We start from the raw sequence: 16,147 nt of genomic DNA, 5'->3' as shown, positions 1-16,147 counted from the left end.
GTAAAACAGAGGGCATTTTAAAACACACAATACTGTCAAACTACCGTATGTAATCTACTACCCCCAACCACATCTTGAATCCATGGCCTCAAGAAAACTGCATTTTCTTTAAAAAGACCCAGTGGATATAGTAAGCACCATTGGGGCAATTTTGTGGCTGCCAGCTGAGCTTGCATATCATCAAGAAACAGGCTATCAAATAATGACATGTCTGCATGTCATAGGCTATCAAAAAAAGACACGTCTGCATGTCATATCAGTTTCTTAATCAAATAATTAAATATTAACGATCAGCAGAATTCAATAATGACAATCTGTCATATGAAGCTGGTTTATTCTCATCAGGTAGGGCAATTCCTTGCCAAAAGGACCATAAGGTATCTATTTAATGTCACATATAAATCATGGTGACCTCTTTGAATAGAAAGAGAACTTAGATAACAAGATATAAGATCCTGCTGGCTATTTTTTGTCTGTTACATGGTAAGACGTTTGATTGGAAACAGTGAATAGGTCTTGGGTTCACGTCACTTTGGTAGGAAGAAGAATGTTGATAGATTTGCGCTCCAAGGGAACACGGCTGATTACATGTTTTATAATTTATGATATTGATTCTTCTAGAGTTTGCTTCTAATCTTACCAGTCAGCGCTGTTAGTGGAGAGTTTTGCAAATTTATTTTCCTCTAATGCTAGACTTGTGTCGATAATCTACATTGAACATGAGTATAAGCTACTTCAATAGACCACCAACAATGTGCAAAAAGTTCACACAGAGTAAACATTTGAAGATTTTTTTACTGAGGTTTTTTCTATAGTAAAATTTTAAGATAGTACTTCATTGCTTTTCAACTCACTATTGACAAATGCTGTGATTGGCAAATGCAGAAAGACATTTTTAAGTAAGAAATCTGCATGTATGCTAAATTTGTTTGCAGTACAGTCAGTAAGATAGTCATCGGAGCTGTAAAACTTTGAATGGGAGCGGTAAAACTTTGAATGGTACATCACTTTTCTAATGGTAACAATGATAGCTTTGGCAATGTACTTGGGGCCCAGCGACTTTCAGAATGCTGCATCATAGTCACCATTAATTGAAGTCAAGTAGCCCATTAGATAACTTTATTATATCATGGATTACTCTAAATTTTTTCATAACAGACCTATCACAGAACATATATATTACAAAGGAAAATAACTATGAATGATACATAATAAGTAACAAGAGCAGACCTAAAGCTTCATTGTAACTGTTTCATTTAAAAGTTTCTTCTTTGGTTTTATAGAATTTAAGCTACCATCTATACTTGCATTTAAGACGAGTCCAATTGCAAACTGCACAGACCCAGATCTGCTGTCGCATACTGTTAATCTTTGCAGTTTGTTAGGAATAATTAGCAGAACAAACAACAGAGACCACAATCTGCAGGTGCATTATGCTATGGCAGATCAGGATCTTTATTGTTTGAAGTTTGACGCAACTTATAAGTGGGTATATACTGTAGGCTACAAGTTTTCTTTTCCTGAAAGCCAACTGGGCTTCCATTTTAGTTTTAAAAAAATAGATACAATGATTTTGTGGTACAATTTTCAGAGGTCAAATATTGAGTGGGAATAAACACATCATTTAAGATCAAATACCGTTAATAGGAGTTCATGAAATATTTCATAGCTTACTGTTCTCAAAGAACATTTTTTAAATAACTAAACCAGGTCAAAAAATGTAATTATTAGATGGTAACGATCTTATTTGTGAGGATTTTAAGAGAGTAGTAGTTTTGCTATCGAAAGTGAAATGTTTGAATACTTTGGACAGGAAAACGTCAGCATTCTATTTGAGTATAAGCTTTTTGTCCTCATTTTAATGGAGTTTTATGTGCATACCTTGGAAAATGAATTTGTTTTAACAATTATGTGCATACCTTGGAAAATGAACTTGTTAGACCAAATATGTACATTATGTTAGGAAAATCATTGTCACAGTGGATTTGAAGTTCTAGACAATTTTATTTTTTACTTTTTAATTGCTGCAAAATTTGGTGTTTGACAAGGACGATAAAATGTTACAGTTGCAGAAGTAAAGTTTTCCCTCAATGTAAAGCCTCTCTGTATATCGCTACTCTTCTTATAGCATGGGTTGTGGTCATGAACACCATTAAATTCTTTAATTTTGCTATATGATAGCTACTCATAGATTTTTATATACTGAGAATCAATAATTGTGTAATTTCACATAATTTAAACACCCTTTTTGTGATTAAATGCATTATTATGGCACAAATTGTTTAGAACATCCCTCAGTACAAACCTGCCTCACTTATAACATGGGTCCCTTATTAGTCAGTGTACATTTGTCCAACTATTTGATTTCATGTGCATGGAATGTTAAAAACAATAAAACACCAGAAATTTTTAATATTAGGTAATGTAGATAAAATGTATTTGTTGGGTATATTTTTGACATTTTAGGTCATCATAATGTAACCTTGAACCACACCCAATCTTGCATTATAACGTCACAGTACATTTTTCGTTTGTCATCATTACTTATGGGTAGTTAAATATCACATAGATTAAATGGTCAGTAATAATTTATTGGCATTTTGCATTGGTAATGGCTACATCTTGGTCAATGTATGATTGACAGGCTTTGATGACCTTGTTGCAGTTTCATTATTGATTAGTGTGGTTCCCAGTGAGCAGTATCTTTACAATAATTAACTTTTTATTTTTGTCCTACCAGAGAAGTGAAACTTTTTCCAGGCATAGTGGCTCATTGTAACCTACTTGTAAGATTCCAGTAAATTGTGTCATGTCTGTGTGATAGGGTCCATTACTTTGCACAGTAATGAATTGTGCTGAATATATGTTTGCAGTATAGTACAGCAAGTTACTTTGATCTGTGTTTGTTTGTTCCATTTGGTATTTGTGCAGTTGACAGGTCCAAATTCCAGGGTGACAAATTGTATGATGAACTTGTAGAGGCATTCTGCAAAGGGGTACTTTTAACATTTTGGTGTTTTTACTTGGGATGAATCTTAGAGTTATACAGGTATCACTACACTAATTGAGCCATTTGGATTTTATTGCATATTATTGTAGTCAAAATTATTATTTTTTAAATTCTGATGCTTTTTCTGCTGTTTTTTGCTGACAGACTTACAGATGCACCTGGACTATGTTTTGCCAACATGAGGGGAACACTGTATGAAATTATTGTTGAAGGTTCATTAGAAGCGAATTTAGTGAAATCAGGATGACTTCGGAAGTTTATTTTAGATTCACTGACTGCACACTGGTTAGTTAAAATGTCTGGAAGCTTCAAATTAAAAATGAGCATTGATCTCAATTGGATGTGGAGTGTGGAGTTTATGTATCCAATTAAAAATGAGCATTGATCTCAATTGGATGTAGAGAGGAGTTTATGTATCCAATTAAAAATGAGCAGTGATCCCTATTGGATGTAGAGTGTGGAGTTTATATATCCAATTAAAAATGAGCATTGATCCCTATTGGATGTAGAGTATGGAGTTTATGTATCCAATTAAAAATGAACATTGATCCCTATTGGATGTAGAGTGGAGTTTATATATCCAATTAAAAATGAACATTGATCCCTATTGGATGTAGAGTGTGGAGTTTATATATCCAATTAAAAATGAGCATTGATCCCTATTGGATGTAGAGTGTGGAGTTTATATATCCAATTAAAAATGAACATTGATCCCTATTGGATGTAGAGTGTGGAGTTTATATATCCAATTAAAAATGAATGTTGATCCCTATTGGATGTGGATCATATAGTTTATATATCTAAAATATTCTCTATATTTATGTTTAATAAAGCAGCTGTTGTGTTTACTAATGCTACAAGACAAATCTGGGTTAGACAAAATAATTTCTATTATCTGATATTGAACAGAGTTTATTTTATGATTTGGTAGGTTGTAGTATTTATCTACGGAATATGCCTCTTTGATTTTTGAGTTTTCAGAATTTCTTACCAGAAATTCCTTTTTGGGCTCACCCACGTATTGTAGTTTTACCAAAAGTAAAAATGGGTGGACAAGTAAACTGCATTATGGGTGATTCAGAAGTGATACAACATCCCGTCAGATTAGATTTTTTAAAAAGTTTTGTTTTTATTTTTTGGAGATTTCAGATTTGTCATTTTTACACAAAATGTGCAAATGACAGATGGGCAATCTTAGACTTTATTTTGCAAAAGATCTACCCTTGAAACTAAGTTTTTGTTTTGCAAAGATAGCTTGATTTTGGAGAAAAAGAGTATAGTTTTGAGGAAATGTTTGTCCTTTTCATACTGTGAAGTCATTGATTTCCATGGGTTACCAGTTTTAATGGGTTTTACAATTGGCACAAACACTAATTTAAAAATCTAATGAACCGTGATAATTTATTTGTGGAAACGGACTTTTGCCAAATTCACAATATTAAGTTTCAACAGAAATTGGGTTTTTTCTTCTTCAAAACAAAAAATATTGATACCTTGGAAAAAAAGTGAATTCACAGTTCATAAAGACATCTGGTGTCAGAATGGACCCATTTCAGAATATATGTTTTGGATGAGTTACCGTTCCTGATATAGAGCGCTAAAAACCAAAACAAGGCTATCACTGTTTGGTGAATATTCTGTATATTGACTTGGGTGGGTGTTTGCGTGTGATTTGGATTTTAACGTAGCTTTAGCACTTTTTCAGTCATATCGCTATGATGTCTGCAGTGTAGCAGTTTATAGTGATGTCTAGCACTGGGGCATCACGCCGCAGACATGTAGCATGATGTCCTACCCAGTCACATTATCCTGACGCCAGGCCGACCAGTCCTAACACTAACCTCTTAATGCTGAGCGCCAAGCGAGGCAGCTGTTAGTACTATTTTTGTAAGTCTTTGGTATGACTCGGCTGGGGATCAAAGCCACATTCGAGGGGGATGCTCTAACCACTATGTCACCGGAGCTGTTCTATATTGACTTGGAAGTGGAGGTCAGTGTTGGAAAGTCTGAATATCAACACATCATGTACATGTACTTATAGTGTTGATAAACAAATATGAGAATTCAGAATATAGTAATAATAATAATAATAATAATCCCCAATATTTAAAAAAAAATAAACACAGCCAAACAAGTGAAAAATTTCTCTTAGAAATTGGTTTTTACTAAAGATTTGTGATAGAATGTATTTTATTTTATTTTGAACTAAACCAGTTTAAATAAGTTCTTTATAAGTTTTAATATTTGTCAAATCACGTTTAGAGGTAAATACAATTTAGCTATCAAAACATGTTTAGAGATATGTAGTTTAAAAAAGCTGTAACAAAAATCAATGGAAAACAATCATTATCCTGACAGATTCAGAAGGCAGCAGCGGTCCCCACCATTTCTTTTGAATTTAAATTTAAAATAAAATTTTCCTTAGTACCATTAGACTAATATCAATGTACAGATTTTCGTCTATTGAAATCTACTTGTCTCTGACTAATGGAATATTGTTAGTTTCAAACCCTGAAAATATCTACATAAACCCATTTTCAGAATCCTGGATCTAAGCCCAACAATTATCCAAACAAGTTTATTTAAAATAACATTATTCTATTGTTTTCGTATCTTAATTTAAAATAATGTTCTATAGTTTGGTATTATAATTTTAAAAAACATTTTTCTTTAGCTTAGGTATTTTAATTAAAATAATATTATTTTGAAGATTGGTATTATGATTAAAATAATGTTATTCTGTAGGTTTTTTATTTTAATTTAAAAAAATAAGATTTATCTATTGTTTAGGTATTTTAATTTTAAATAACATTATATTCTATAGTTTTCATATTTTAATTTAAATAACATTCAGTTGTTTGGGTATTTTATTTTGAATAATATTATTCTATAGTTGATGTATTTTAATTTAAATAGCATTTATAGTTTTGGTATTTTATTTTTTCATTGATGCAATCACTTTTCAAGTTAACAAATAAAGTCTGTTTCTTGAAACTTTAATCTCAATGACTTATCTTTCTCAGTAAAAAATGCAATCACAATTTGCTATTTCAAAATTCATTCCTTTCATCACTGTTTTTGTTTTCTATACTACCAGTAATTAGTCGTAAATCTGATGGAAATTCATTTCTGGTAATTTTTACGAAAAATCTCCAATCTACTGAGCGTTTTTGGAGAGCCATAGTAGAGTATGAAATATGGGGCACAAACATAACACTTACACCAATTATTTTATTGCAATGCATACTTTATCCTGATATATACATATGTGTGTGTGTGTGTATGTATGTATATATATATATATATATATATATATATATATATATATATATATATATATATATATATATATACACACACACACACTTCTCACTTCCTGACATTTTGATTGTAATCTCCCAGCAGCGAGCATCTCATTTTGGAATTGCGAGATTTTGTGAGATAATTTGAGAGCATTATTTTCAGGTATTGTGAAACTGGTCTATTAAGTCCCTTCAGGCATCTTTGTGTACTCACAAAACCATACAGTAATATGAAACATTATCTAATCACATGTATCAGTATTGCATAACCATGTATACATCAGTGCCATTGGGTATTTTAAGCCATGTAGATACCAATGACACTGGGTATTGTTAAACCATGTAGATATCAGTGCTACTGGGTATTGGTAAACCATGTAGATATCAATGTCACTAGGTATTGTTAAACCATGTAGATATCAGTGCTACTGGATATTGTTAAACCATGCATTGTTAAGCCGTGAAGATATCAGTGCTGCTGGATATTGTTAAACCATGTGGATATCAATGCTACTGGATATTGTTAAACCATGTGGATATCAGTGCTACTGGATATTGTTAAACCATATAGAATGGTATTGTGAAACCATGTAGATATTGTTAAGCCATAAAGATATCAGTGCTACTGGGTATTGTTAAACCATGTAGATATCAATGCCACAGGGTATTGTTAGACCATGTAGATATCAATGCTACTGGATATTGTTAAACCATGCATTGTTAAGCCATGAAGATATCAGTGCTGCTGGATATTGTTAAACCATGTGGATTCAGTGCTACTGGATATTGTTAAACCATGCATTGTTAAACCATGTAGATGTCAGTGCTACTGGGTATTGTTAAACCATGTAGATAACAATGCTACTGGGTGTTGTTAAACCGCAGAGAATGGTATTGTTAAACCATGTAGATATTTTTTCCTCTGGATAATGTAAAACCATGTAGATATCAATGCTACTCGGTTTGTTAAGTTCCAAGGTGGTTTCATGATATTAGCTAATTGTACAAAAAATAATAAGGCAAGAAGAAAGTGTTGGCAGATTTGTTTATGCTTGCTGGACATTACATGGCGTCTGTACTCACTTATAAGTTGAGGCAGATGTCAAACAACAAAGGTCCCGATCTGCCATAATATAATGCACCTGCAGATGAGGGTCTATGCTGTTTGTTCTACTGATTAGTCCTAACAAACTGCAAAGACCTAGATCTTCTGGCACATTATGTGATGGCAGATCTGGATCTGTGCAGTTTGCAGTTGGACTTTATTTATAAGCAAGTAAATACAATACTCTCTGCCTTGGATTTATTAAACTTTAAAGTCTGGGACTGAGAGTTCAATTCCGACTTTGGACATTGATGATCGTGTCAAAGCTACTTCTGATTACTGAAGCAAAATTTGCCATTCAAGTTACTAAGGTTTTATTATATAAATATCATCATCATCATCATTCTTCATTTTTATGTCCCCTGCAATAGTGAGGTGTGCACATGTGTAATGATATAATCTATATGTCAGAAAGATATTTTAAACAAGGACATGATGCTTTTTGTTGTGTGAATTAACATTATTATTATTATTATTATTATTATTAATAATAATGTTGTTGTTGTTATTATTATTATTACTATTATTATTATTATTATTATTACTATTATTAGTATTACTATTATTATTACTATTATTATCATTATTATCATTTTTTATATTATTACTATTATTATTATTATTATTATTATTATGAAGAAGAAGAAGAAGAGGCTCATTTGGTCAACAGACCAATGTTCCATGATGCCTTCTTCAGTACAGTTACATGTGATGTACAATTTGTACAAGTTAACTTTGGTGTGTTTGGACAACAAAGCTATTAAACAACTGGATAATTTATCTGCAGCTGCTATGAAGTATATACAAGGCATGCAATATTAATACATACAGGACTCATACATAGATAATTGTGTCATCATTTTTAAATTAAGCTTTTGTTTTTAAAAATTTAAATAATGGTTAGTAGTAGTAGTGTTTCTGTCGGAGACCAGAATCTTTCGGAAAGATTCCAGTATGGGCTGGCACATAAAGTTGTCAGCGAGGCTGTTCTCTTATGAATGATGGATGGGGGAAGAAACTTTGTGGACAATAGAGGTTATTTGATATGAGTAATAGACACATTTTCACTAACTTTAAAGGCTCCAGCCAAAACAGATGTATGATTTTAATAAATTGAATGGTTGTCCTTGTAAGCCAGAGTTTTCAACCTGGACGATATGTAAATTCCTGGAGTGTATATTGACTTCCTGGACAGTTTTGTGACCTCCATATCTGAGAGTACTTTGGTGGATTGGTTGTTTCTTGGGCTAGCTTTACTGGAATGTAATAATTCACAGCTTGTATTGCAATTTCCTGAAATCCAGATAACACAATATTAACAGCTGAAATCAGCTTGAAATGAGTTTTTCTATGCATCATGTGTTCAGAATGAGGCAATTTATAAGGCAAGGGACACAGTGTTTTCACATAAAAACGTTACAGCTAAGCAATTTATCAGTAGGCCATTTCAATTACAGGTATGAACTGTGTAAAGGCTTTTTGGATAGTCAACAGCTTCATGAATTATGGATGTATTGATATTCATTCATGGAGTTGTCAAGCTTTCTTGCTTTATGTTTATTTTCGTATTCACTGTAAATCTTTTTTCAGCATCACTCTGGCATTGAATACTTGGATATCCCAGTGTTCAGTGAGCACTTTTTAAAAATTAACTTGGTCATATTGAAAATATAATTTTGGTATATATATATTCATTTGTGCTATAAAAAAAGATAATTGGGGCAAACACCTTATCAGCATCACATATACATACAAGCATATTTGTTTTAATGCTATAGGAGCAAGCATTATGTAATTTTATGCTGTTCAAGTATAAGAGATTTTCACTTTTATTTGCATCTGTCTAATAGATTTTTATTCATTTTGATGGAGGACATTTTTCAATCTCTTGGAAAAATGAATGCTGTCTAGTTAATAGAATAATTATACTTTTTAACAAATTGTATTTTTCAGTTTTGAAGCAAATTGCAATAATTGACACAGGACTTTTGTACATATGGTAGAAATATATTGGCATTTAAATGAATACTGTCAATTTTTTTCTTCAAATATTTGGTGAAAAACAATTTTTAATTAAAAATTTTTGCATTTCTTAGGTATCTAAGATGATTTTTAACCTGTAATTATGTGTGCACCAGGTAAAAACCCAATAAAATTATGTAAAAAACATTACAGACAGTACAACATGTTATGTAGGTGTTATACTCTAAAATTAGGGTATTTTTTTTTACATTATATGTATATTATAATGATTAGTATATATAACATACAAAGTACTTCAGGTACTGGACAAATTAACTCAAACAGATGCACAAATCAGTTTAGGGATTTTTTTTGGTAAAAGCATATATATATATATTAGTATATGTAATGATGTACAAATCAGTTTTGGGATTTTTTTAAATTTCATTTTTTTGTTGTTGAAATATTTTTTTTTTTTTACCCCAGGGGGAAAAAAGTCCTAGAGTCGTCAGTGAAAAACAGGAACAGTTAGCCAACCTGGAACATACATTTTGTTTTTTGCCTAATTGTAAAAGACTTTTAGTCAGGTGCATTTCAATAATTATTCATAGCAAATAGTTACTTGGATTTGTCAGTGATCCATTGAAGTTGCACTGCCAGGAGCTAGTGTACCTAGTCTTAACTGAGTAGATTTTCACCATTTTTTCTTGTAGAGTGCTTCAAGTACATGAAAGACAAACACAGAACTATCATCTATAAAACAGTTCCAGACCAGTAAAACTATATTTGCAGTGTGATGTAATGAATAAGTACGAAATTCTAGGCGTTGTAGGTGAAGGTGAGTACATCCACTCTCCCTTTTTCTCCCTCTATTGTGATCAGTCAATTGACGTACACATTACACACACACACATGCATGCATGCACACACACGCACACATGCACACACCTATACCTTTGATGTACTTGGTAGATTTTGAAGAATGGACATGTGATGAGAGATACGTACATTCTTATATTTATGAGTGTTGGTTGTTTTGGGAAGATTTGGCAGCATTTTGTTTTTTACTCCTGAAAGTGAGTTTTAGCATTTATGGCAGAGCCTCTAATTTATATAAATTTGATTAATGTATTTTCTGTGCATTACTTTGTGCATCTTTTTTTCACATTGCTGACTCCATTCAATGAGGACTTTTATACATGGGTTTTTACCTTAGGTTTTGCATTATGCATTTTTGTGTATTTCACCAGCCTCTTTGAGAAAACATTTTTATGGGTGATGTACATGCACCATATACAGGATACAACTTATTGGTATTTATTATACAGTAATTTATTAGGGTATTGCTTAATGAAGTCAGTGGAATCCAAATGGTAATTATATTGCTTGGTTGGTAGGTTGTACATAAAATGTGGTTTCTGCAAGAGTACTTGACGGGGATTTTTTTTTTTTAACCAAGTTTGGAATGCAGCTTTCTATCAAGGAAAATTTAAGGAATGTGATTCTTAGCCATTTTTGTAATTAATTAGAAGAGTTATGACCCCTGATTGCTTGATGTCCTAACCTTAATTGCTGTAACTTAAATTCACCAAGATTTTTGAATATCAACTGATTTTGATATTCTGTTTTATATTGATGACACCTTAAATATTAGTAATTTTCATTGTTCCATAGCATCATCTGCAGAAGTTATGGTTCCTGATTGTCTGTTCTCCTTCCTTAAGTTTCCACAGCATTTGTTCTTGGATTTCAGCCAAATTTGGTATTTTGATTTACCAGTATATTAATGAAACCTTTAAAAATTCTGATATCCAGTATTACATTATAAAGAGTTATGGCCCCATATTTTTTGCCCTCCTGACTGAGAATACCCATTTTCTAGCTATTGCATGTCAGACTTGAATTTAATTTGTTTTTACTACTTGCATTTCTTGGCAAATGAAGAAAAGCAATCAGCTTGCAAAATCCAAATTATATTGACCTTTTTTATGATTTGTTATTATTGCCTGTATTGCAGTTGATGGAATTCTGGAATAAGAACGAACTACAGTATTTGGATATCAGATTCAGTTGTAATTTTTTAATATTGCTTTTAATCAATATAACAACTACATGTACAGCTGAATTGTTTCTTTTGTTTTTGACTGAATTCTGACTTATAATATAGATATGTTGGAGTTTGTATTTTTGGACCGTGAAAGGTTCATGAACAATCAGCCTCACTCGGATTGAAAAAGAGGTATTAGGGACAACCATTTTATTTAGAGGATAGTCTCGCCAATATATGAAACAAATCTTTATAACTGGCCATCCCACAAATAATACTTAAATGCATGTTATCCAAGTAGGAAAAATAAATTTTACTTAAAGAATCTGGGGGCCAGAGTGGCTGAGTGGTCTAAAGCGCTCTCCGTTATGGATCACTGCCATCTCACCTCTGTCTGCGTGGGTTCGAGTCTCGGATTCGGCTAATGTGGGTATGTGAGAAAGCTTGCCAGTAGTTTCTCGTGGGTTGGTGGTTCTTTCCAGGGTTTTCCTGGATTCTTCCTCCACCATTAATACTGGCCGCCATGTATAGCCTATCGTGTGCTGAAAGATGGCGTTAAGCCCCACAACAACAACAACAACAATAACTTAAAGAGTCCAAATGAAAATTTTATTGGGGAAATACACTTGTGTGAATGAAATAGATGTGTGTAAATAAAATATCCTGCTTCTCCATGTGCCTGGTGCACAGTGTTATCAGTAGGTACATGTATGGCACTCAGAATTAGACCACATGCTGAACAGCATATCACATGGTAAAGGAATCGATGTCAAATCATACTTTGATTTACTTTTGGAATTATGCATGTGATTTTTGCAGAGTTTAAATATAGAGATTTGGTAATGATTTTCTGTTTTTTGTTGGAAAATTTAGCAATTGCAAAAGGGTGCAAGAACCTGAAATATCAGGTCATTTTTCCCACCAAAAACATGCATTTTGTCAATGTGTGAGCTTAAAACTCTAGCTCAGTCCATCTTGTCTTATGGATGTACCCGCTCAACTTTGACGCTGCTATCAGTCAAAATAAAAATCTACAACATGAACCTGAACAAGCTGATTCACTCAAGATCACTTACTTTGAATATTTTGGTAAACACATAAAAATAGAAAATATGCACCTGGTCATGTGCATTGTTGTTTAAAAACTCGAGTCTCCAGCCTAGCTAGTATAAAAGGTTTGCACAAAAAAAATGCCAAATACAAAAGAAAAAAAGACAACAACAAAATCTACAGAATACAAAATTTCTTATTTTAACATAAAAAATGCCAATTTTTCTAAGTTTAAAATAGTGAAGATCATTATGTTTTTGCACTTAACAACCTTCAGTGGTACTGCCCTAAAGTTAGTTTCTAATGGTTGCATTGTAATACAAAGTTTAGAAATCATTTCATCGTAATATTGTCACTGCATCTTGTTTTGTAACCATAGTAACCAAACTCCAAACTATTTGGTATAATTCAGCAAATTAAATGTTAAACCAAAATACTTTTTTGTATTTTAAGTGTTTAAGACCATGTGATAGATCCTAGAAAAATATATGTACACAGTATAGAGCCAAAACATTATTGATGTTAAGTTTTCAATCTTGACATTTCACTGAAAACAATACACCTTTTGTGACTATATTTGGTGGAACTTGGACAATCTAAGCCAAATCATTAGAATGGCAACCAATCATATCATCCCCTGTATGCTGAAATAAAGTATACCCAATACCCATTCACCATCTAAAACAAATTACTCACTATAAAGAAAATTATTATTGCACAAGAAGTAAAGTAAAAAAAGGATGCCAAATTACTGAATTAATGGATAAATCCTGTGCAAATCAGGGTGTTAAACCTCCAGACTGATGCGCAGAAAAGGGTTAAGGAGTGAATGTTTTACTAGGGTAAGATAACTGTAGTGCTCATACTGAAAATTCCATTACTGTATTTGTGGATCCAGATGTGGGATAGAAGATTGGAACACTTTTTCATGAAGTTTAAAAAATTTTTATAATTTTTTTTCTCACAGGAAACTTTTTATTTTAGGAATAAAGAGTAATATCAGTCAACTTCATGTGTGAAGTTAATATCTGAAGACATTAACGAGAATAGTTAGTCCTACAACGTAAGATGCATCACCCGATATTTTTCATTGGGGGATGGGATGATAGCACTAAAACATAAATAACATTTGATACATTTTACATTGTAGGACTATCTGAACAGTATTTAGATTCTTATTAAGGTAGCACTAAACAGTTTTCAAATAGAGACGGAGTAGAGGTTGTACCCTTTTACCCGTAAAGGTACCTGTTACCAAAATAAACTCATAACCATCAATCAACATGCTATACATTTCAAACTTTTCAGAGAATAAAGAAACCAAATCAGTAAAAAGATTGGCCCGACAAAGCCAATCTTTGTATAATTATCCTCTTTAGGGTCACACAAAACCTCCCTTCAACACAAGAAAATCCCTAAATGATTTTCAGCTAATAAAAAACATGTACTGAACAAAATTAAAAAGATTTCATTTATAAGCTGGTAACAATTAGATCTCAAATACAACTTTTATGAAGAGACGTGAACTGTGAATGGAACAATTTCCCACAAAATCACTGCCTGTGACAATTTTGGTGAACACATTCAACAGAGCTAGAAGAAAATAGGCAGCCACATATATATGCATTGTAAGTCAAAACTTAATCTCCAACCTGGATTGTATAAAATTGTGGATCTGCACTAGAATCATCCCCTTTCATAACAACAGAGAAAGATATAGACAAAGTTTGGGTATTTCTTCAGTCAGAAAATGATGCCATGTCTGAGGCCTCCAAAATTGTTTGGTGTTATATTAAGTTTCTGTTGCATTACTTTACCAAGGATTTCAACCAGATTTAGCATGTGCCTTTGTATTTATAAGATCACATCTAAAATTAGTGCCTGTTTACTGCTTCAGTGCCAGTAATTTTCTGGTCTGATTGACCAAAACATTGAAGTAACTGGTCTTTGTTAAAAGCAAATGAAAAGAAAAACTTGTGGACCAGTAAATGCTCTGGAGGTCCAGAATTTTCTAAAGTTGTAACAAGTATTTAGTGCATGCTTTTTGTGCAGAACCTGTTGCCATATTTACAGTACCAAATATGTGACTACTCAAGCAAGTGCACCCATAGCCGAGTAATGTCTTGAGGGTTCGTGTATGAAATCTCAAATATGGGATGAGATCTACACATTGCTAATGCATTTGTTTCCCGTGCCATCTTTGACAGTTGAATTCCATTATATTCCACAACAACTTTTGAAGAACAATTAAAACAACACTAGGTACTGATATACCAGCATGGTTACATTTAAAACCATTAATATATCCATGTTTACATGGAGCTTTTATTAACGTTTTTAAAAGCATTGAATACTATTCCTACTATATTTGTTTTCAACAAGGCATTTGACCTTTGTTTACATGCAAAAGAACTGCAATGGTATTAGATTAATTATTAACATAAACTAGTGTACCAAAATTTATTGAAACAAAAAAAAAATCAATGCACTTGAAAAACAAGTAAGAACAGCATATACGCGTACTAAATCAATGATCTCAAGAGCCAGGTTGTGTTCAAACTGGCAGGATGTGGTAATACACATTACAGCTCAGTCAAAGTACTACTCTGATATTCTAAATAAACTCATTTGAATGTAAATCCTATTAATTAGTTTAGTTTGGGAGGGGTCTTAGGTGTACTAAGGCTTTATTCTGTTTGGGTTTTTTAAGCAGTTGGCAGCTTGTGTTAAAACAGCTGTGGATTAGAACATATCTCACGCATTGGCATATATTGAATGAAACGTAAAGAAGCTGATCTTTGCTGTAAACAGTTGGTTCACAAAGGTCAAATAAGCTTGGAAGTGAACTATAGTCCAGTAGATTGTAAACCTGGCAACTCTTTGTGGCTATATACATTTGAATAAAAAAAAATACAAGACATTACCAAGCATGCATGTCAGATCAATTGTAATATGTTAATTTAAGCACAGATAGAAAGTGTGTCACTGTTAGCCAAGTGTAAACATGCTATGGTATCAGGTTTGGAAATTTAAAAACCTCCTTGTTTGAGTTTGAGATTGTTTTCACAAATGAACCAATCGGAAATGACCTTTTAAAGTAATGTTATTTGTGATTGGTCAAAACAAAATAATTATCTGTGTATAACAAACATCATGAACAGTGTTGACACGGAACCAACCTTGCATAATCAGCCAACATACACAAGTGTATGCTTTTCATAGTTGCATGTATATTATCAAGTTGAACGTCATTTATAAATGTCACAACAACACCAGGTCGAATCACAGTGCTGACTTTTTATTCTGTTATTCATGAGATCTGTAAAAGTGTCCTGTGTTATAAGTGAGGGAACCTTATAGTGAGGGATGTTCCAATAAATCAGTGTCCTGATTGAGCATTAAAGCACAAAAATAGAATATTCATTGTTGTCAAACCACATTATAATTTATTTTCATGAGCCACAAACATAAGACTGAAATAAATTAGCTAGCTATAATTAAATAAAATTTAATTAATTTTAACGAAATGTTAACCATACGCTTGTTTTAAGAGGGACAGCAGTACACTCAGGAGATATATAGTGCATTACCAGTGTACTCATATACTTTGTAGTGGGTATTTTTACAGGTCAGTACACTGAAGGGTTATATAGTAAATTACCATGTACCCA

At 32.5% G+C, this 16,147-nt stretch overlaps 1 protein-coding gene across 7 annotated transcripts in view; it reads left to right on the top strand.

Moving 5' to 3' along the window:
• LOC149798369 (uncharacterized) overlaps positions 1-16,147 on the top strand; it is a 153,611-nt gene that overhangs the window by 11,801 nt on the left and 125,663 nt on the right. For all 7 annotated transcript variants that reach the window (XM_089963513.1, XM_089963516.1, XM_089963510.1 and 4 more), the window contains exon 2: positions 10,093-10,217. In XM_089963513.1, the coding sequence (XP_089819639.1) occupies positions 10,181-10,217 (37 nt within the window). In that variant the 5' untranslated portion in view covers positions 10,093-10,180. The remainder of the gene's footprint in view (positions 1-10,092; positions 10,218-16,147) is intronic.

Source organism: Sinohyriopsis cumingii, chromosome 6 (assembly GCF_028554795.1).
Source record: "Sinohyriopsis cumingii isolate HCF-2022 chromosome 6, ASM2855479v2, whole genome shotgun sequence".
Classification (NCBI taxonomy): domain Eukaryota; kingdom Metazoa; phylum Mollusca; class Bivalvia; order Unionida; family Unionidae; genus Sinohyriopsis; species Sinohyriopsis cumingii.
This window is presented reverse-complemented; position numbering and strand designations above follow the sequence as displayed.